We start from the raw sequence: 22,727 nt of genomic DNA on the forward strand, positions 1-22,727 counted from the left end.
CCCTTTTCTCCAGGACAGGCCTAAGGCCCTAACCCAAGACCCCAGAGACGAGCCAGCCAGGAGGCTTCCGGAGGGCAGGGCTCCCGGGCCACACAGGACGTGCAGCTGGCCAGCGTCATGGCAGGGCTGGCAAAGGAGCGGAGGCCCCACACGGGAGCATCTGTTCAGAGGCCCGGGAAAGCACACGAGGCCCCCAGGGCGAGCACACAGAGGTCTGTGCAGGTGTCCTGGGCACAGACAGGACACCCCCCGGCAGACTGGGGTGCTGCAGCAGGTGGGGGCCTCGGGAGGGCCAGGGCAAGGACGCGGGTCAGCGGGGCTGCATGCCTGAGCCCGGCCCCAGACCACGCAGCACGGGGTGACCTGGGAAGCAGGTCTGCGGAGGAGCTGTGTGTAGGATCCAGGTGAAATCACCCTGGAGGACCGGGGAGAAGCCTCCGGCCGACAGCTGGTATCCTCGGAGTCAGGGGAGATGAAGCCGTGAGGGGATGGCTGAGCCGTGGGGGCGCAGCCACAGGACAGGATGCCCAGAGCCACCAGAAGCTGCAGGTGGCCAGGAGGGACCTTCCCTCGAGCCCTGGGAAGGAGTGTGGTCCTGGGACCCCTTGTCACCGAGGGGTGGTGCTGTATTACAGCACAGCAGCCTCACGACACTTGCACACGCAGGTCCCCCACCAGGACAAGTGGTGCCAAGTCGTCTTCCAGGGACGCCAAGGAGCAGGGGGTCCCTTTAAGGAGCGGGGTGTAGAGGGAGGTCCCATGGGTGTAGCCTCAGAGGGATGCTGGCCCCACCCCTTCTTCACTTCCTGTTCCACCCCAGGCCTCCAGCCAAGCAGAGCCACCTGAGCGCTGGCCTCTCCCTCCTGGAGCGCACTGTTTCCTGCGCTTTGTTACATGACCAGCACTTCGGCTGCTGAGGCCCCGCTTGTGTCCCCTGGAGCTGCCGGGGCTGCTCAGACTCACAGGACAGAGACTGTCTCGGCCCACCTGGGCTCAGGGCCCCTCGTCACATGCCTTAGGTTCTGAGGCCCCGGGCCATCTGAGGCAGTGAGGCAGGAAAGCGATCCCTCCCTTTCTAGTCTTCTCCGAGGTCCCCTGTCCAAGCCAGCAAGAGATTACCCTGCTGCCAGGACCCTGTGCTGGATCCTAGGCCCCCACACTGGCCTCCACCTCAAGCTTCCTGACCCTGAGGCGGCAGCAGGGTGGATCAGCTCTGCAGCTCATAGCTGCAGTCCTACCCTCTGCACACTCTGCCGTTCCTGTCCTTCCCAAGCACTGTGTCCACAGCAGACAGGGACAGGGACAGGAAGGCAGACTGAAGACAGGATGTACACCAGGTTATAATCATGAATGGACTGTTCACAAGGAAAGGTGCCAAAACTGGAGACAACGGAACAAAAAGACAAATCAACACAATGAAAGTGAATTTGATGTAGGTTGGAATATTATTCAGCCATGAAAAGGGACAAAGAGCTGACACTTGCTAAAGTGTAGATGAGGCCCAAAACCATGATGCCGACGGACAGGAACCAGGCACTGAAGGCCACATCGGGTGTGCCTCTGCTGACATAAAAGATGTACAACAGGTAAAGCCACAGAGACAGGAGGCAGGTGAGGGGCTACACCAAGGTGGGCAGGGGAGGGGGAGGGACTGCTCCTGCGGACAGGTCTCCTTCTGAGAGTGGGGTGTTCTGGAACCAGGAAGAGGTAGGTGATGGTCGCAGGGCACTGTGACGGTCCTAGACGCTCCCTCATCTGACACGAACCCACCTTAGTCACCAACCCAGCCCCTGTGAGGACCCTGGGCTGCTTCCCCCTGGCCAAGGGACGCAGCAGGTTCCCCATCTGCCTCGCTTTCCTCGTCCCTGGTGTGGGGCTGAGGTCCCAGCGACCAGAGCCACCACACCCCGGTGAGGAGCAGGTGCCGCTGCCAACTCGGGAAGCCAAGGGCACGTGCCAGCCCTGCGGGGTGGCCTGCGTGTCCCCTGCCCCACCTCGCCCCGGCCTCGGCCCCCACCAGGACACGGTGTCCATCGCTGCGAGGCCCGGTCTGATGTAACTTGTCACAGAGCCGCCGCCGTGGAAGGCGAGCCCAAGCCTGTGCGCAGGCCAGCGTGCGGCCCTCAGAGAACAGCAGGGTCCCACAGCCACCCTGGGTGCACACGCGGCCCCGGGAACCTGGCAGCGTGGCTCTATTTGTAGCTGGGGGCGCAGATCCTCCACAGTTTAATTTTAAATCTCCTCCTCACCCATTGAAGAACGCACCCCACCAGCCGGATGCTGGTCACCTCCCCCCGTGAGCGGCCCACACCGACGCTGACACCCCCTCGGCCAGCTGGGCTCCCAAGGCCACCATGCTCATCTGGAAACCGTCAGGCCTGGTTTCTGACAGGGGCCTGACCCAGCCTCCAGGAGTCTGCGCCCAGCTGCGGCGGTGGGGCCCAGCCTTCCTCACCTCCCTGCCGTGGGGCAGCGCTGCCCACCACTCTGCAGACGCAGCACCCGCTACTGCCAGCAGCTCCCTCCAGCCTGGCTGTGCGACTTGGGGGCGGAACCCAGCACCTTCACGCTGAGCCGCATCCCCAGCCCTCTTTATCCTGAGGCAGGGTCTCGCTGAGTTGCTCAGGCTGAGCTCAAACTTGGAATCCTCCTGCCTCAGCCTCCCCAGAGTGCTGGGATTGCAGGCTTGCGCTGTGGTGCCCGGCGTGGAAAACAGTTCTTGACAGTGGCACCAGTGCTGCACCCTGCCACTCGGCCTGGCTGGGTCTGGGCTGAGGTGGCCTCCCCGCAGGACAGCAGAGGCGGGGAGGAAGAGACAAAAGCGAGCTGCCCTCATTACCATGAGCCCTAAATAGCTTTAATGCTCCATTTTTTCAGGCATAGCTTGATGCGTGTTGCATAATAACATGGAGAGCCACTCTGCGATTGAGCAGGCTGGATGGGGCCACCAGGCCTCACCTAGGACTCCTGGGCGCCATCCATGCATGGTCGCACTCCGGGCACGGACGCCGGCCAGGCCTCTCTTGGGTCCTGCCCTAGACTGCGTCCAGGCTGGGGCAGGGCTGGGTCCCAGCCGCGCCATCCCAGGGGCTTGGGCTCTGGTCCGGGGCGGCCCTGGCCTGTGCCACTTGGCTAGCCACCCACACAACCTCATCCTGGGCAGAAAGCCCTCTGCATGTGGCTGCCACAGACTCGCTCCTCTTCTTTCCTTTATTAATTCAGTTCAAACGGTGTCACCCTCCTTTTTTAAACACGCCAGTAGGTTTCCATGCTATTTAAAATAAAACTCGACCTGCTTGGCAATTCGAGAAGTTAAACGAGTTACTGCAGGCTTCAGCGAGAGGAAAATGTGCATCCATGCACACACATGTGCACGGATGCTAGTGGCAGTGTGAGTGACAAGAGCCAAGGGGGCACCAGGGTCCACCCGTGTGCCTAAATGGTGCTGCGCCCACACGGTGGCATATTACACACTCATGAAAAGAAGCGGCACACTGATGCACACCAGCACCCAATGCTAAGCGACAGAAGCCGGACACAGAGGGACACAGGGCTGGAGAGGGCTGGGGAGTGGCTGCTAAGTGACAGGTTCTCCTTTGGCTGGGATGGAAATGTCCAGGCCAAGGCAGAAGTGCTGGCTGTACAACCCAGCGAATGTGACCACTGCACCACACTGTTTGCTTTAAACGGTGGCTCTTAACACAATACGAAGTTCACCTCAAACAGTCAATAGTGCGAGATGTAAATGCACCTGACACAGGGCTGGGCCTGCCGCTCCCATCCCTCCCGAGCACGCTGCCCGCCCCCTCCTGCTCCCACTTCCCTGTGCCCGCGCTGGGCCTGAGCCATCTGCTCCCATGGGTGCCCCAGTGCTGGCCAGGCGGCTGCCTTGGTCGGGGGCTGTGAGGCAAGGGGCTGCTCTGCCATGGCCAGTGCCACCACAGGCCCTGGGGCCAGGGTGGCATCACCTCTCCTGGTGAGGGGCCACAGGGCCACGGCCCAGGCCCTCACGCTCACAGGACCCTGCGGGGGGGTGTCTGTACGCGCACCACGTGTCCTGCCACTGCACGTTCCTTCACAGATGTGCGTGCTGATCTGCCGAGCCTGGCCTCCTTGGGACCCTGACCCCCGGCCACATGGTCTCTGGGCTGCGCACGCGCAGGGGCTGGCCACGTGCTCCGAGTCCACGGCAGCTCCTGTGCAGGCATCGTAACCCCAAATTCTGGGGCTCAGGATCACCGGCGGTCCCCAGGCCGTGGCTGTGCTGGCATTAGCGACTCTGAGAGGAGGGAGAGACGTGAGCCAGGGCCACTGGGTGAGCCGGGATGCCTCCGCCAGGCGGGGACCTGAGCCAAGCAGACGTGGGCTTTGGAAATGACCAGGTCCGGGTATCGCGTGACAGCAACACAACGGACAGAGGCGCAGCCCGTGTTGCTCCCAGTGCTCCTGGAGTGGGTCCCCTCCCACCCCAGCCTGGCCCCACGCCCCAACACCTGCTTGGCGGCCCGCAGCAGCCACACGCCAGCCCGGGACTGCAGGACCAAGAGTGGCCACTGTGCTAATCGCAGCACCCAGGCAGGGCCCAGGTGGGCGGCCACAGACAGACCCAGCCGGCCAGCCCGGGCGCCCGCATGGCACCTTCTGCAGCACCCCGGCACTGCCGGCTCTCAGCACTGCCCCACCCCTAGGGCTCCCCAGAGCCACCAACTGTCCGGGGTCCAGGCTGCAGGGTGCCGCTTCGGACAGCAGCCACCCGGAAGTGTCAGTGGAAGGAGCCCTGCCACAGTGGAGTGGAGGGGAGTGTGTAGGGCGCTGAACCGGGTGGGGTGGGCCGAGCACAGACTCAACTGCCTGGACCTCCAAAGCCACTACACCGTGAGACGCAGGCCCTGGGCCCAGGCCCACCCACATGCAGCACCGGTTTCTGTGTACGGTGGAACAAAGACAGAAGTGAGGCGCACTGGGGCGGGGAATGGACCCACACTGCGGGCCACTGCCCCCCTGAGGGAGGCCTTCACTGGCGGGCAGCTGCTGGGAATGACCAGGCCTCACACAGGCGGCACCCGGCCCATGGAGCCGACATGGAGGTCGCAGGCACACTGCGTCACTGGCGTGTCACAGGGCAGACCTCCCTCCAGGAGGGTCTGTCCAAGTCCTGCCCCAGCAGGAAGGTGGCCTGATGTGGACACACGGCCTCTGTGGGTGTAACTGCTAGAGAGAGGCCATGTACTGGCCCTGACCCCAGGTCAGTGTCCTCATGAGACAAGGACCACAGGCACCAGGAGAAGCCCGGGAGGATGGAGGAGAGGCCTAGGGACGCAACCACCAGCCAAGCAGTGCCAGGGACCGTGAGGCTGGGCAGGGCAAGCCCCTCTGCTGAAGTCTGCGGAAGGCCCGTCCTGCCCACACTTGGGGCCCACATTTCGGCCTCAGAACTGGGAGGAGGTGCCGCTGGCTTGCAGTGCTGAAGCGAAGCGGTGGCCCTCAGAAAGCGCAGGTGGAGTGCTGTCCCTGCACAGGCACAGGGGGCCTCCCCAAGGCCCAGCTGGGGACCAGGAGGGGTCCTCGAACAGCACCGAGGAGGGCCACCCACGGGTGCAGACCCAGGCACACCGAGGGACGGGCAGAAGGACGCAGAGCCCCGGCCAAGACCCACTAGTGGACGTCGCACAAGCTGCTAGCCACCCCGGTCCAGGCGAGCTAGCTGCCTGCTCCAGTGGGGTCCGGCTGAAGGCTCCCAGCCAGAGGGTGCAGGAGCCGCCTGGAACACCTGGGGACGCAGCCTTGTATCCAAGCATGCAGGACGGGTGGGCTGTTCAGAATTCTAGAGCTTCCTGGGACTCCCGACCCCGCTCCAAGTAGGGGCCCTGGACAGCCTCCCCGGGATGCTCGGCCTGCTCAACACCACACAGGCACCAGAGGCCAGTGCAGGCTGTGTGGTACCTGGCATGCACTCCTACCCACTGTCCTGCAGTGCCCAGGGGACAGCAGGGCCACCCATGGCAGCACAGGACCGCTGTCAAGGGTGCGGCTTCCCCACACGGCCCTGCCTGAAGGGAATGATTACCGGGTTCTCCCTAGCAGACAACGAGGCTGTCCCGAGTGCTCCCCACTGTCCCCTCATGCCCCACTTCTGCCTGGGCCATCGGCACCCGCCGGGTATCCAGCTAGGTGTGCAAAAAGGGGCTTCTGGCTGCAGCACACCCCAGGGCCCTGCGCCTGGCCACACTACTAGTGTCCCAGGGCCTTTGCTTCTTTATGCACAGTGGAATGTTCCAATCAGATGGGAAGCCCTCACATGCCTGTCACCCCAGCACTCTGGGAAGCTGAGACAGGAGGACCCCATGAAATATGTAAAAGGGCTGGGGATATAGTTCAGTGCAAAGGCCCTGGGTTCAATCCCCAGTACTGCAAAAAGGAAAAAACAGAAGCAGCCCTGATGTCCCTTTCAGAAGGGCAGCTATTTGCACTTGGCCCCGGTGTCCAGGGGACATTCCTCAGGTCCAGAGAAGACACCGACAGAAGCCAGCCGCACAGCCACGTGGTGCGATGCGCTGACACGAAACGCCTGCCCAGGCGAGTCCAGAGGCAGGAAGCAGGCCACTGGCTGGGGCCTGGGGAGGGGGCAGGAGAGACGGTTTGGGGGACTGGGCTCCGTCTGGGGGTGTAAATGCTCTGGCACCAGACAGCAGCGCTGTCCAACTTCAGAACACACTTGGCTCCTGAGCTCCATGCAACAGATGGTTCCTGCTGTGTGTGTTCCCCTCATGAGCAAAACTGAAATGTGACATCCTTCCCCAGGCTGGCCGCAGGGAGGTGAGCGAGGGACCCAGGTCAGCCACCCTGTGTGGACGAACCAGGAAGCCCAGGGCCCCGTGCCTGCGTGGGACAGGAACACGGACGTGCGATCAGGGACATGAGGCCATTGTAGGTGCCCTCTGGGGTGGCTGGGAATGTGCACAGGCACAGGCAGGCAGGAGGCTTGGCCAGCTGGAGCTGTGACCTTCCCAAGGGCCAAGGGACACTTCCAAAAAATGCAAATGGTGGCCAAATTTTACTTGTTTTTTAATTAACGTTCACATCAGACCCTCGGGCTTCTCCTGACACGCAAGCCGTGCCCACCAGCTGGCCGGGCTCCTGCCCAGGGCTCTGTCAGCCCGTGGGCCCTCCTCTGGGAGGGGGGCTGGGGTCCCCAGCTCCAGGCAAGGGGCTGCACAGCTGGTGGGCACCCAGTGGGCTGTAGGCCAAGGCCACCAAGGCCAGCTGTGCCCCTGCTTCTCACTGTAGCCTAGCAGCTGTGTGGCCTGACCCCAGGTGGGAGGAATGGTCCCCTCTCAAGAGGCAAGGACAGGAAGGTGTGGAGCCGAGATGTCACCCTGAACAGGATGCGACAGCCACCCACCGCTGCCTACCACGGTCACCGTCCCAACACCTGCAGGCTGAGGAGCCCCGGTAGAGGAGTCTGTGGCCAGCCTGGTGGGCCCACCCCAGGTCCCCTCACGAGAGAATGGCTCGGCCTGGCCAGGATCCAGTCTTCCCCTGCAGCGCCCCACTGAACCCTGCATGTCTGGCCAGCCCATGGGACTGCTCTTCCAGGGGGGAGAGAGCCAGTGGGTGGGCACTGTCCTGAGGAACGGGACTGGAGGCATGGGAGCCTCAGGCAGGGAAACAGCAGCTGTCTACAGCCAGGACACGCAGCACCCGCTCCTGGGGACCTGCTCCGGGGAAGGCAAAGGTGACAGAGGCAGGGACTCCTGGACAGGAGGGGCAGGGAATGTGGCAGGGCAGGCGGGCAAGGAGCTGGTCTCGGAGCCTGGAGGACGGAGGGGTACGGGTGCGTGCCCTGGGACCGGAGGCCCCGCTCCAGAGTGCAGACAGCCAAGGAGGGTGGGGCTGCTGGCAGGATGGGCCAGGAGGGAGGAAGCCCGGTCCAGCCGGCCTGTGAGTGCCACTGTGCGGGGACAGGGACACCGAGGACAGCAGGAACGGAAGGGCCAGCTACCAAGGGTGCCTGCGCAGGTCCACAGGCCCCATCCCCGGGGCTCCCTCCCTGGCCTGCGACCCTCATCCGTGGCTCTCCACACCCCGCCTCAGCGCTCTGCACCTGTCACCTCCTCTGTGCCCTGCAGCCCCCACCACTCGGCAGTGCGTTCCCGGCCCCCCACGCACCTGCTCGACAGCCCCAGCAGAAGGCACCGGGTCCTCCTGACACCCAGAGCGGCCCTCCGCCACAGTCTTTCCCAAGCCCTTCCTGAGTTGGAGGTCAATGGCCCCAGCTCCGCAGCCCGCTCTAGACCTGACTCCCTCTCCTCCCTCCCCGCTCCTCTCCTCCTCTGCACCCCATACACCACTCCTCCATCGCCCCAAGACCCTCCGACCCCTCCGGCTGTGCACTGACACAGTCAGCCCTGCTTTGTTTGGTTTGGGTTTTTGTGGTGCAGGGTTAGAGCCCAGGGGCTCATCCCTGCTGGCCAAGGGCTCCAACACTGCAAGCCAACCCTTTCTATGCTTTTCCTTTGAGATGGTGGTCTCACTAAGTATGTAGCACCAGGTGGCCTTGAACTTGAGATGCTCCTGTCTCAGCCTCCCAGGTAGCTGGATGACAGGTGTGCGTCACCTGGAGCTTGCCTTCTGCGCCGCTGGAGCCTTCCTCTAGGCAGCCCTCCTGCAGGGAACCCTGAGGCCCTGCCACGGGGCCTCTCAGACAGGAGCCAGGGCAGCACAGCCATGTGTGTGCTGGGGGCCACAGCAAGCAGGAGAGCGAGGCACTGCTGCTCAGACACGACGCTCCCCACAGTCTGCACACCCACCCTGACCAAACCTGACACATGGCAGACGGAAAACCCCACCCTAAAATTCACACGCAACCTCAAGGGACCTCAAATGTCAAACACTGTTTTGAAAAAGGACAAAGCTGGAAGACTCACGAGTCCTGGTTTCAGAACTTACTACGAAGCTACAGTGATCAAAACAGCAGGAGCCTGGTGCAGTGGCTGGTGCCTGCCATCCCAGCTACTCTGGAGGCTGAGGCAGGAGGATTGTAGGTTCAAGGTCCACCTGGGCAACTTATCGAGACCCTGTCTCAAAGTAAAAAATAAAAAAGAGGGCTGGAGATTTAGCTCAGTGGCACCACGCCTGCCTCACAAGCGCAAGGTCCTGAGTTCGATTTCCAGTACCAAAAAAAAAAGAAAAAGACGGCTGGGGATTTAGCTCAGTGGTTTCGCCACCTGCTGCGCAAGCACAAAGACCCGAGTTTGATCCCCAGTACCAAAAAGAAAAAAAAAAAAAGAAAAAGGGCTGGGAGTATAGCCAGTGCCAGGCCCTGGCCCCCATCCCTAGTACTACAAAAACTGAAAACAGCACGGTACTGGCATAATGACAGAGGTACTGATCGATGGGATCAGAGAGCCCAAAAATAAGGCCTCGTCATAACCATTGCAGCGATGGCACCAGGACACCAACGAGGAAAGGACAGGCTTGTGACAGTGTCCAGGGCCTGGGAACACGGGGCTTCCATGTGCAGCGGAACGGCCAGGACTCCTCCCGGACGCCACGTACAAAGCGAACCGCAGACGGACCCAAGACCGAAGGTACAACCATAAAACTGAAAACTAACTCTGGAGGTGGAACTGAAACTATCAAGATAAAAACTATAAATCTAAAGCTACACATAACTGAAACTATAAAACACTCTGAAGAAAATGGAGGAAAAGCTTTGTAATGCTGGATCTGGCACTGGTTTCTTGGATCTTGAAGCAAAAGCACAGGCAACAAAAGAAAAAATACAGAAATTGGACTTCGCCCGAATTAAAACCATTTGTGCATCAAAGACATGATCAGCAGAAGGGGAAGGTCCCATTCCCAGGGAATGAGAGGAAATATTTGCAAATCGTGTAGCTGATAAGGAATTAATATCCAGAATACATAAGAAGACAACCTGACTTAAAATAGTCTGCACAGACCTTGCACAGACATTCTTCCAAAGCAGATACAGCCACAGCCAGCAGGCTCGAGGGCTCCACGGTGCTCCACACTGGGCGAGGTGGGCCCAAGGCCTCACAGCTGCTCCACACAACAAAGAAAAGTCAGGCGGGGGGCGCGTGCCTGTCATCCCAGCACTCTGGGAGGCTGAGGCAGGAGGACCCCAAGTTCAAGTCCACCCTAGTCAATTCAGCAAGACCCTTGCCTCCAAATTTTAAAGAAAAAATTAATAAGGGCTGGGAATGTACTCAGCATAAAGGTGCTGAGTTTACTTCCCAATACCAAAAAAAAAAAACAAAGGCTGGGCACAGTGGTGCAAGTACAACCCCAGTGACCCGGAAGGTGAAAGCAGGACTCCAAGTTCGAGGTCAGCCTCAGGAACTTAGCGAGACGCTGTCTCCAAATTTAAAACAAGTAAAACATGAAACAGGCTGGTGGTATGGCTCAGTGGTGAGTGCTTGTGTAGCGTGCAGGCAGCCCTGGCCTCCGCGCCACAAGGTGAACTGAACAGGAGGTCATAAGCCACTTAGAGGCATCCGCCCCACAGCAGGCACAAAGGGGAACACGACAGGCCAGTCACCAGGTGCCAGGAGGGCATCCCCTATGGTGCCCAGGTTATGCCAAGGGTGCAGTGTCCACCATCTGACCCTATGGCTCCTCCACAGGGGCACTACAGTCTCCATTTCCGGGTGGGCGACATTGGCAGCAGCCAGCAGAGGTGGGCTGAGCGGCAGTAACGAGCCCCTCCAGAAGGCGCTGGGTCCTGGCGTGGGGTTCCTGGGCACAACTGGCCACCAGTGGCCGGCATCACACCCTGCGCCCACTGCTGTGCCTAGGGTCCCTGCGGCTCAGGGACCACATCTCCTGTGCATAGCAGTGAGACTCGGCGGCCACGCACCATTCTCCCGTGATTGCAGGGGCGGCCCTGCCCCAATTATAGCCCCGACCTCAGCCACAAGGCTCTCTCTGGGCACCTGAGGACCACTGAGCTGCCGCGCTGCAGAGGCCCTGTGAGGCTCCCCATGCCGCATCCTGTGCCAGGCTGCAGCCCTGCAGAGCCAGCCCGGCGCCCTGCCCGGAGCCCTGACACTTCCTCACAGAGACTGCTGGGCGAGGGGCCAGCTGGCAGCACCACCCACCCTCTGCACCCAGGTGCGCCGTGCCAGACGCACAGCACAAACGGGAAACCTTCAGCTGCTCTCTTCAATTGTAATTGAAGTTTGAAAACATAAATGGTTTAATTTCCTTACAAGTCAAGGTATGGGGCTGGGGTGTGCGTGTGTGGGGAAGGGGGCAGGTTCCCTACGGCACACACCAGCAGCCTGCAAAAATCCTCAAAGAGCCAGCATGGTGGCACATGTCTGTCACCCCAGGTATTAGGAGGCTGAGGCAGGAGGATTGCTAATTCAAGCCCAGCCTGGGCAATTTAGGAAGTCTCCATCTCAGAATAAAACAAAAAGGCCTGGAGATGCAGCTCAGTCCAAGCCCTGGGTTCCATCCCCAATATCAGAAAAAAGAAAAACGTTCTCAAGAGACTCTCCCGGACAGCACCTGGAGGTGGACAGTGGTCTGAAGGACAGGGTGTGCTCCACAGGAGCGAAAATCAGCATTCTCCACTGTGTCTCCTTGCCCCCTTCCCAACCCTCCTCCCCTGCCTTCCTTCCTCCCCTCAGCATCTCTGGGCCCTGACCCTGCTGCAGGCTGAGACCCCAGGGACCCAAGTTTGGGCCAGCAGGAGTTTTTAACAGAGATAATCAAGACCTACAGCCTCCGCTGCAGAGGTGACATTATCCCTCCACTGGGTGGCTGCCAGAGAGCAGAGACCGCTGCGAGATACAACCCTTCTGGCAGCTTCCTGCAACCCGCACTCACGACCCTGCCGCTTTGTGCAGTGCTGGGAAGAGCCCCAGCCCTGGACTGGCCTCAGCACTCGGGTCAGCACCGTCAGGTCCCACGGGGCTCCACGCCCGTCTCAGGGCTCAGCTCAGCTGCCACCTCCTGCAAAGAGTCACTGTCGGGCACCAGGCTCAGCACTGCCACGAGGCCTGCAGGGCCAGGGCTCCAGCAGAGCTGCAGTACTGGGTGCAGAGTGACCACGGAGGGGACAGGCTTTCCCGGCCATCCCAGCTCACGGGGCGAGTGTCTCACTATCCCTAGCTCAGAGGGCGGGGCAGGTGCCACTCGGAGCCCATGGGCTCTGACACCGCACCCACTGCCTGCCCTCAGTCAGCAGGACACCCCTGGTGCAGTGAGGTCACACTCACAAGGGCTGCTCCTGCTGTGAGGCCCCAGCCACAGTGGACAGGGGGACAGGGCCCCAGGCCACGGCGGGGACGCTGGAGTCTCCCCCACAGGACACACTTCAAGGGACTAGGACAGCCCACTGCTGTCTGCGAGCACCTGCCACATACCCACTGTGCATGAGCGCCTACTGTGTACATGATGGGCCTGCTGAGCACCCACTGTGTGCATGGCGAGTGCCTGCTGTGTACATGCTATGTGCCCGCTGACCACTTGCTGAATGCTACCCAGCACCCACCCTATGCCCATTATATGTTTGCCCCACACCCTTTTTTTTAACTTTTGAGACAGGCTCTTGCTAAATTGCCCAGGCTGGGCTCAAACCTGCCATCCTCCCGCCTCAGCCTCCCAAGCGGTGGGATCACAGATGTACGTGCTCCCCCAGAATCTTCCAGCAGTGTGCAGGGAGTGCATACCTACCCCTCAGGCCCAATCTCCAAGCCTCACCATGAGCCAAGGAGACAAGAGATCACCGTCACCCTGATTCACCACGGAGATCTGGGTCTACACTCGCCCTCGAGGGTGTGGGGGGCTGGGCTGGGGCTGCGGTGTGGCCCGGGCCAGGCACCCCCAGGCCTGCTCCTGTGGCACCCGCCGCACCTGTCTGAGAGGCGGAAGACGGCCCTGCCACACTTCAGCTCCTCTCAGCTGATGGTACTGACTCTGCGTCCGAGGCCCTCAAGGCGTGCAGTGGCTTGTTTGCGCACCTGGACCCCCATCTGGCCAGGGCCACCCTCCCCACCCCTGGCTGGGACAGGGAGATCCCTCTGCTCAAGGCCACGCAGGACACGGTGGCCCAAGGGGAGGAGAGACGCCGTGGTCCAAGACCCTCAGCCAGAAGTTGGCGTGCTGGGTGAGGGACAGGGACACCGTGCCCGTGCCCTCCGGTCTCCCTACTTCCCCTGGGGTCACCAGGCCTCTCAACAATCCCATCACCGTCACCTCCTCCCGCCAAGGCATGTTCAGGGCTGCGCCCCTTCCTTCCACAGGGGTGCAGGACACACAGGCGGGGCCATCCCAGGCATGTGCCGCACCCAAGGGACAAACATGAGGACTGTGGGGTCGGGAAAGACCAGGGACAACCCTCATGTTCTGCCACAGACGCACAGAGATGGAGCCCCGCACTGGCTCCAGAGACGTGGGGGCTGCCATGGCCAGACCCAGCTCCTGGTCCTCCTCCCCGAAGGCCCTCCTGGGCCTCCATCCGCTCTCGGGCTGCTGCTACCACCCCCGGGCACAGATCTGCGGACTCCAGCGAGGTCACTCCTGCCCTCCCGTGCCCGCCACATCCACTGCCCCCCACTGCAGCTTCCCCTGGCTCCCAGCGCCCACAGTCAGCGCCCCACTTCCAGCCCGTAGCCCACCCACGCTGGCCCCGCGGACAGACTGTGGCACAGGCTCTCGGAGCCTCGGTCTCCCCGCTATGACACACGAAGACAAGACTGGTGCCGAGCCGTTCCACACTGCACACTGCATCCTGCACCACCCTCTGCGCTGCATGATCTCAGCACAGCTGTTTAGGGCCAGCAAACCTGTGGCTGGGGGCACCCTGAGCACTGTGGGGCATGGAGCAGCAGCTCTGGTCTCTGCCTACTCAAGAGCAGAAGCGCCGCCCCCACCCAGTCCTAACAACCAAAACTGTCCCCCAAATGCCCCAGAGGCAAACTCCCCCAGTGAGCAGCCCACAGGGACTCCCCAAGGCTTCCGTCTCTACCCGGCCAGACTACGCCCCTCGGGCCACATGGCACTGAAAATGCACTTACGGGGATGCCAAGCTGAACCCGAGAGCAGCCAGCGTCCTAACTGACCCGCTGGGCCCCACACAGAAGCGTCAGCGCCCACAGGCCGAGCAGGGCATAGCTGGCCAGGAGTCCACTCAAGCCGTCAGGAGGGGATGTGAGCAGGACAGAAGGCACCTTTCCCTCTGGCCGGCCACTCTCTTCCTGAGTCTAAACCAGCTGTGCTAACCACGCAACCAGCGTGCCCGTGCGATGACTGGAGGGTAAGCACGCAGTGTGGGGACCATACGGTACGGTATGGTACACGGCCTGCGCGCCAAGCTTATCTCGTGAGCCCTTTCAAGACACCTACAAAAGTGTTTTCTAAAACATTTACTTTTACTCCCATAGGATTAGCACGTTATCTGTACACCACCAAGAGATCAGCACAGCACGCTGTTTGTACCAAACTCCCATGGCATAAAAGAGGAAGCCCCGGGCGCGCATGAACTCCGGCCTGGCCTTCCAGCTCCAGGCTGTGGGCTCTGCCCTGGGTGCCGCTCCAGCCCTGCGACTGTCTGACAACGTCACTCTGCCGCCTAGAACACCTCGCCTGGCTCCTCGGCCGTGTCGGTCTCCAGATCGCTGTGAGCTCCAGTGTTGTCCATTGGGACCCCCATGTCCTCCCCGTGTTGGCCGGGGTGGAAGAAAGATCCTGCACTGGCGGGGGCGCCACCTCCAGCTTCCAGCTCATGCTGTGGTGAGCCCCTCTGTCTTGCTGTGAACATGATAAATGCTCAATAAAGCACTGCATTCAGGAGACTGCTTGACTTTTGGGATCTTTGTTTGGCAGACATCTGACTCCCTTTGGCTCCATGGAACCCCCAGCCAGCCTAACTCAGAGGGCCTCTGGCCTTGAGTGGCCTCCATGTCCACTTGTGACAGGAAGGCACCCCTGTGCCACTACCCAGGACCAGCTGGCCAGCTACCCTGTCCACCTGGGAACCCAGGTGCCCGACCTCCAACCAAGGCCACACAGCAGTGTCCTCAACCTTACTTACAAGCAGAGCACCAAGGAGCCTAGGGGCTGCATCTTGGATTCCCAGGGCTCTGGAAGTGGGAGATCTGCGGCCTGCACACCCTCCATCCAACCTGATCCAACCTGGCCACCTCAGCCCATCTTCCCTACTGCTCTGGGCAGCCAGCCTCACACGAGGGTGTGACCCATTGGCTGGGGGCAGCAAGCCCCACAGAGGCTTTGTGGGCCTTATAGTTGTTATCATAAAAATAATCAACTGCCACTGTCTCACAGAAGCTGCCATAGACAGTGCACATAAGCAGGGGCCGGGGATTTAGCCCAGTGGTTCTTCGGCCTGCCTCGCAAACGCAAGGACCCGAGTTCAATCCTGGGTACCAGAAAAAAAGTAATTTAGCTGGGTGTGGTGGCACATGCCTGTAATCCCAGCACTCGGGAGGCTGAGGAAGGAGGGTTCGAGGCCAGCCTGGGCTACATAGTGAGTTCAGGCCCAGCCTGAACTACAAAGGGAGACCCTGCCTCAAAAAACCAAAAAAAAAAAAAAAAAAAAAGCACATAAGCAAAGTGGGTGTGACCCACATTCTAATAAAACTTTATTTACAGGGCCGGGGGATTTAGCTCAGTGGTTTCGACACCTGCTCCACAAGCGCAAGGACCCGAATTCAATCCCCAGTACCAAAAAAAAACCCAACTTTATTTACAAAAGCAGGTGTAGTTAGCCAAGCCCTGGCCTAGTGGGTTAAGCTGTCAAGCTGGTGGCTCCTAACTGGCAAGAGTCATTAAACAAGGTCTAGCTCAGTAAAAGAGTGCCTGCCTGGCATGCTGGAGGCCCAGGCACTGTGATAAAAAACACCCAGAGAGAAGGCACCAAGTCCCAACAACAGTTCCCGCCCCTCAGCTGGCAGCGGCCCTCTACCTCAGCCAGCCTGGTTCTCGAACGCTGTAGGGCCATGAATTCCCAGAGCAGGCGGGCCTGGCCACCACCCCCAGCCACAGTGCCCAGCAGTCATGGCCAGGCACCTGCTGCCCGAGGGAGCTGAGAGCGGAGACTCAGGCGGGTCCTGGATGTGACATCCCCAGCAGCACAGAGGTGGCGCCAACCCAGCTGTCCACTCACTCGGCCAGGAAGCGGAAGGCAGCCCGGGCCACGCTGCACAGATGGAGCTCGAGACTGTGGTGCTGAGCTAGAGACTCCAGACACTCGCAGCCACACTGCGTGTGACCCAGTGACAGAGCAGGACGAGAAGCTGGTCTGCATCTGCCAGGCCTGGGGGAGCTGGGTCATGGGGACAGGGCCTCCTTCTGGGGTGGAAACGCTCTGGACCCCACAGAGGCAAGGCTGCATGACACTGTGCCAGCGCTGGCGCCACTGAGTCCTGTTCTTAAATGTGAAAAGTCCCTGCTCGGCCCTCGGGGCTGCCCTGGGCCGGCCATGCTAAGCCCGGGGCCAGCTAAGGTTGCACTCAGCGGGCACCTGGGGACACACGGCGGGGCCTCCTTCCACATGGCCAGCCCTGGACCAACCAAGACTTGCTTTGCACAGGACGCAGGAAGTGGCTCTCAGCCTGTCCAGAACCCAGGGACGTGGCCCTTGCCCTGGGCCGCACACAAGTTGCTGTGACCAGACCCCACAGCCACCACCTCCAAGAGCAGGGTGGGGAGCGGCAGGAAATGACAACTCCCAGGTGCAGACCACGGGGGAGACACAGGCAAGGCTTGGGAAACTGAGTTACCCAGAGGAACGCAGGCCGCCGAGCAACGGGAGAGTCTAGCTCCGTTTTCTGGTCTGTTTTGAGATGGGGTCTTATGATGTCGCCCAGGCTGGGTTCATCTCCTGGGCTCGGGCAGCCTCCCGCCTCAGCCTCCTGAGTAGCTGGGACCACAGGTGTGCGCCATCATGCTCTGCTATGGTTTCAGCACGGGGATGTAACCCAGGCCCTTTGCACTGAGCCACATCTCCAGCCCTCTCTATTTTTAAATTTTATTCTGAAACAGGTCTCACTAAGTCACTAACTTGCCTAGCCTGAGCTTGAATTTTCGATCCTCCTGCCTCTACCCCCTGTTCCAGACACAGCTCTGCCTGTTCCCAGCCACCACGCTGCTGAGGGCCTCAGTTTCCCCATCTCCCATCGGAGTGGGACTGAGCCGCACTCTCAGAGGCCGAGAACGCTGTGCAGTGCTGAGCAGCACCAGGCCACACAGGGCAGGGCGCCCACCACCCTCTCCCGGATGCTCTGGTTGCTCCGCCCCCCAGGCTCCACTCAATGCTCCATCCAAGCCACGCATGGTAGCACACCCTGTCTGCAGCTACTTGGGAGGCTGAGGCAGGAGGATCTAAGGCCAGGGCAACCTGGGGAACTCAGCAAGAGTCCATCTCAACTCAACAAAAGGGCAAGGCTGTGGGTTAGTGGCAGTGCACTTGCCTGGAGTGCACAAGACCCTGGATGTCACCCCCAGTGTGGCCTAAAGAAAGCCACAAGCCAAAACGCTCACTCTGTGCCACACACAGGTGGCCGTTCACGTCCCTGGAGCTCCCAGCAATGGTGGAACGAGGGCCCGGTGCAGGCAAAGGCTTCTCGGGCCAACACTCAGCCTGCAGCAGGGCTCCACGGGCAGAGGGACCGGGGCACCACCGTCAGGACTGCACTCAGGGGCGCCGTGCGGGGGCCGAGGCCGCAGATGGCCCAGGCAGTGCAGCAGCTGGCCTGGAGGGGACAGTGCCGGTGCCAGTCCTGGAACGGAGGCCAGTGTGGGGCCAGCCTCCTCGCTCCGCCACCTGAGCCCGGGGCCCGCTTTGGACAGGGTGGTACAGAGCCCCCACTGTCTCGGTGAAGACCCAGGCCAGGGCACCACGGGCTCTTCTTTTATTTTACTATTTTTTGGGTACCGGGGATCAAACTCGGGACCTTGCGGTTGCAAGGCAGGCGCTGGAACCACTGAGCTACATCCCCAGCCTACTTTACCATCTTTCTGTGACAAGCGTTCACCATGTTTGTCGTCCAGGTTAGTCTTAAACACCCGGGCTCAAGTGACTCCCTGCTTCAGCCTCCCAGGTAACTGGGACCTCAAATGTGTGCCACTGTGCCTGGCTAACCAGAGACCTTCAGGCCCACCTGCTCAGTGGCAGTCACTGACAGACTCCCTGTCCCGGGCCCCAGCCCTTCCCTCACGTCTGGCGGCTCTGCTGACAAAACCGCCAACATGCACTCACTGGTGGTCACCCCACTCAGGTCGGCCCCAACCTGGATGCCAAGGCGGGCACGCACCCCAGGTCCACGCTGCTCACAACTGTGGCCACTTCCTGGGGGAGTGACAGACACCAAGCAATGTCACTCCTCGGTACAGGCCGGCGGGACACCAACCCGTGTCCACCAAACACACCTGTCGTCCCAGCTACTCCGGAGGCTGAGGTGGGAGGAACCCAAGTGTGAGGCCTGGGCAACTCTGTGAGATCCTGTCCCAAAATGAAAAATGGCAAGGGCTGGGGACATAGCACCCAGTGCTACAAAAAATAAAGAGACATCAATGCCCATAGCAGGATGGTTCCCAGCAGCGAGAAGGTGGAAACCACCACTGTGCAAGTGCAGGTGACAGAGGAACACGACAGACTGTGTAACAGGCAGTGTGCAGCTGTAGGGAGGAGTGTGCTGAGGAGCGGCGGAGACTGGCATGTGTACTTTATGCCCATCAGCCCTACACTTTTTCTTTCCTTTTTTCCTTTTTTTTTCTTTTCTTTTTTTCTTTTTTGAGAAAGCAGCTCAATATGTCGCCCAGGAAGAAGTGGAATTTGCAACCCTCCTGCCTGAGCCTTCTGTGCGCTGGGATTACAGGGGTGCACCACCGTGCCCAGGTCTTGCATTCTACACTTGAAAATTAAGGTGATCAGTTTCATATTGTATCTATCTTGCCTCCAAACATTTTTTTTTTTTTGGTACCGGGGAATGAACTCGGGTCCTTTCGCTTGCGCAGCAGGTGGCGAAACCACTGAGCTAAATCCCCGGCCCCTCCAAACATTTTAAAAAGGAAGAAAACACTAACCTAGGATATGACACAGATGGACCTCGAAAACATGCTGCCAGGTGACAGACCTGGACATAAAGACCACATGGTGTGTGACTGAACTGATACAAAATGTCCCAAACAGGGGAATCCAGACAGAAAGCCAGTTAGTGGCCGACAGGCCAGGGGCTGGGGAAGGGGCGAGGTTCCCTTGGTGACAGCTACACAGCTGCACACTTGACGACCCACTGAGGGGACAGCTCCAGGAGCCCCAGAGGGCCCCAAAGTCCACAGGCCACTAGCCTGGTCACTAGCCTTATCAATGCAGGCAGCCTCCCATATGCGAGCTCTGTAGAGACTTTTGTTTTTTTGTTTGTTGGTACTGGGGATTGAACTCAGAACCCTGAGCTTTCGAGGCAGGTGCTGAAACCTCTGAGCTAAATCCCCAGCCCTACTTTTGTGGTTTTGGGGGGTTTTTTGTTTTTGGTTTTGGTTTTTTTGGTGCTGGGGATTGAATCCAGGGACTCTGCCCTGAGCTGCATCCCCAGCCTTTTTTATTTTTTAAGACAAGGTATTGCCAAGTTGCAAAGTTGCCCAGGATGGACTCAAAACTCTTGATCCTCCTGCCTCAGCCTCCCAAGTGCCGGGATGACAGGTGTGTGCCACCATGCCTCACTCAGGCACCATTTTTACTTTTCAAATACTTTTGATCCACCGTCGGTTGCACCAGAGGATGCTGGGACCACTTAAGCCGAGGGTCAGCCCCTCCCCACCGTCAATGGTGCCCAGCTTCCACCTACGCCCATCCGGTCCCAGGTGTCCAGCCGGCTCTGAGCAGGGGAGGGCCCGCCACCCCTCATGGTAGCCACCTCTCGCATCACGCAACTTCCTCTCCACCACACATCCACAGCCCTCTCTCCTCTCCCTCCTGAGACCACGCCAGCTCCCCAGACGCCAACTCCGCATGCCCTGTGTGCTCCAGGTCCCCACACCCAACACCACCTTAGCTGCGCCACAGTGCAAAAACTCACTGAGTGGATGAATGAGCTGCCCTAACTCCACAGGATTCTGAGGCCCAGAGAGGTTAAGAAACCTGTCCAGCGTCACATAGCAGAGGGCTGCAGCTCTCCCAACACTGCAAGTGGCCCTCCCTGCAGAGGACCCAACCCCTGTGGCAAAGGGCTGCTGTCCGCCTCACCTGTCTGCAGGTGCAAGCAGCCTGGTGTCCATACAGGGGCAGGTGGTAGGGGGCCACTGAGGGAGGGCAGAAGGGGGACCCACGCACCTGCAACTGCCCCCCAGGCCAGACCTGAGCCTGCTTGTGCTGGTCCCAGCCAGCCCATGGGACATGGGGCATGGTGCAGAGCCCAACTCTGGAGCACAGCAGGGTCACCATCTGCTGTAGGTGTCACAGCCTTGGGGCCCAGACAGCAGGGCATGGACCCTTTGGGCACCAGCAGCTGCGGGTGGCTACAATGACCTAAAATGCCTACAGTGTCACCAAGTGTCCCCTGGAGAGCAGCTGCAGAATCACCCCCTAGAAAACCCCACCATTTCTCTATGTCCAGTGTAAATTCACCTCAGCCCAGGGTCTGTGGCTCCCCACCAGGTATAAAGGAGGCAACAGAGACAGGGAGGGGGGAGATGGGAAATGTGGACAAGGGCCAGGAGAACTGCCATTGGCATACCCTCAAATCTTTCCAAGTGCACTGACCAAAGAGGACATCCACATACATGACATAGCCATCCAAGGAATACTACTCAGCCTTGAAAAGCAACAAGAAACTGACGTGTGCTACAACGCAGGTTAACCCAGGAAACACGATGCTGAGTGACAGCAGCCAGACACACAGCCACACGGTGTGTGATCCCACGGACACGAGTCCAGAGCGGGCACAGCCATAGGGAGGGAAGCAGATCAGAGATGCCGGGGTCGGGGAAGTGATGGGGTGGCCTCTCTTCCTCAACGTCCTGGAGCAGGGACAGAGGTGGCCCTGAGCACACTCGAGGTAGTGACGGCCAAGGGTGAGCACGCAGACAGAGGTATGCTAAATGAACGCATGGTGCAAAGAAGACACTCCCTAGGCCACAGGCGACAGTGGGGGAGAGCAACTCATCATAAAATAATGTGATCCAAAACTTCCACCTGAGGGACAAGACTGCAGTGAGCAGCCCCCACACATACCTTCCCTGAGCCCCGCGGTGCAGGACAGGGTCCTGCCAGGAACAAGGAAAGAAAGAAGTCAGGACAGCAGAGACGCAGGGCCCGGAGCCGCCAGGCTCTGTACTCCATTCCAGCCAGGCCCCAGCTCCAGCCACACAGCTGCCAGGTGACACGCAGGGCCAAGTGTGCCCCCAAGCTGAGGCAGACCTGTCCCTCTACCCTGGTCCACGTGTGGCCAGCTGTCCCTGTCCCACTGGGAGGCACATCACCCGATCCCCATCATAGGAGCTGCATGGGAAAGGGACAGCTGTCTCCCTCCCAAGTTCCAGGACTCAGCACCTTCTAGAACCCTCGCCAGGTCCCCACGGGGGACAGCAGCTGACTTCCCCGAGATGTCTCCTGAGAAGGATGCCTGTCCCACCACAGGTCTGCCCCTGCCAATATCCAAGTAGGACAGAGGTGACAACCATGTAAACGCCCTTCCCCCTCAGGTGGCAATGATGCAGAGGCAGCTGTTCCCCTCTGGTCCCAACATGCGGGGACACCTGTCCCTCCCAGGTCCCAAAGATGTATGAGAAGCAGGCCCTCCCAAGTGGCAACGATGAAGCCCTGGTCCTGCCTGGGTACCCACGATGCAGGAGCGCCTGCAGCTCACCTCCCAGCTCACAGTGAGGCTTGCCAGCAGCACTCAGCTGCTACATTCCAGTGTCACCCGTTGTGCCCCCAGGTGGCAATGGCGTAGGGGTACCTGGCCCCTGCTGAAGTCCTGATATGGGACACTGCCCCTCCAGGTAGTAACGACGTGGGATGGCTGTCCCCTTCAGGTAACGGCGGAATAGTGGCACCTGTTCTCTCCCGGTAGTAACGATGCAATGACCACGATGGAGTGCACCGAGGAGCACCTGCCCGCCCAGGTACGGACGCGGCGGGACCCGCACCGCCCACGACTCTCTCTCCGGGCGGGGGAGGGGGAACACCTGTCCCTGCGGGCCGCGTAGGCCCCGCCCCCGCCGCGCGCCCCGCCCCCGCCCCGTGCACGCGCCGGACACGCGCCCCCTCCCCGCGCCCTCCCGGCCCGATCGGCGCCGGCAGCCCCCTTACCCGCGCGGCCCGCGTCAGGCTCAGGTCCTTCATGACCTCCTCGAAGGCAGCCGTCTCCTCCGCCTGCTTCTGATTGTGCAGCGCGATCTTCTCGCTGAATTTCCGCGGATTGTTCGAAGTCGCCATCTTCTCGCCGCCGCCTCCTCCTCCTCCTCCACCACCACCACCTCCTCGCCCCCCCACTCGCCCGCGCCACCGCGCAGGCGTCGGCTGGGCCCACGAGCGGCCAGCAGGGCGCAGGCGTACCGGCGGGTGTGAGCGCGACGCAGGCGCACAGGAGCGGCGCTTGGCGCGGGGGCGATAGCGCATGCGCGCGCCTGGAAGACGCGCTGGAGACGGACGGAGCGGGGGAGCGAGGAAAGAGTGGGAACTTCGGCGCAGGCGCAATGATCCACCGCCTGGCCAGCTGGACAGCGGCCGCCTGGCT

The 22,727-nt window shown here is 60.6% G+C and overlaps 1 protein-coding gene across 11 annotated transcripts in view; it reads right to left on the reverse strand.

The window, feature by feature from the left end:
- Crtc1 (CREB regulated transcription coactivator 1) overlaps nt 1-22,568 on the reverse strand; it is a 56,694-nt gene extending 34,126 nt beyond the window's left edge. For 5 of the 11 annotated variants that reach the window (XR_015447591.1, XM_021250992.2, XM_021250993.2 and 2 more), the window contains exon 1: nt 22,301-22,490. Coding sequence is in view for 9 of the 11 variants with exons in the window: in XM_021250992.2 (XP_021106651.2) it covers nt 22,301-22,426 (126 nt within the window). In the remaining 2 variants the exon portion in view is untranslated. Of the gene's footprint in view, nt 1-21,854; nt 22,138-22,300 lie in introns of those variants that run through there. The other 6 variants (XM_087201894.1, XM_013068722.3, XM_087201893.1 and 3 more) reach the window with 5 other exon arrangements.
- Between the last annotated feature and the right edge of the window lie 159 nt (nt 22,569-22,727).

Source organism: Heterocephalus glaber, unplaced genomic scaffold (assembly GCF_053883595.1).
Source record: "Heterocephalus glaber isolate CG9 unplaced genomic scaffold, H.glaber_assembly_v1.0 deba00001761, whole genome shotgun sequence".
NCBI classification, from domain to species: domain Eukaryota; kingdom Metazoa; phylum Chordata; class Mammalia; order Rodentia; family Bathyergidae; genus Heterocephalus; species Heterocephalus glaber.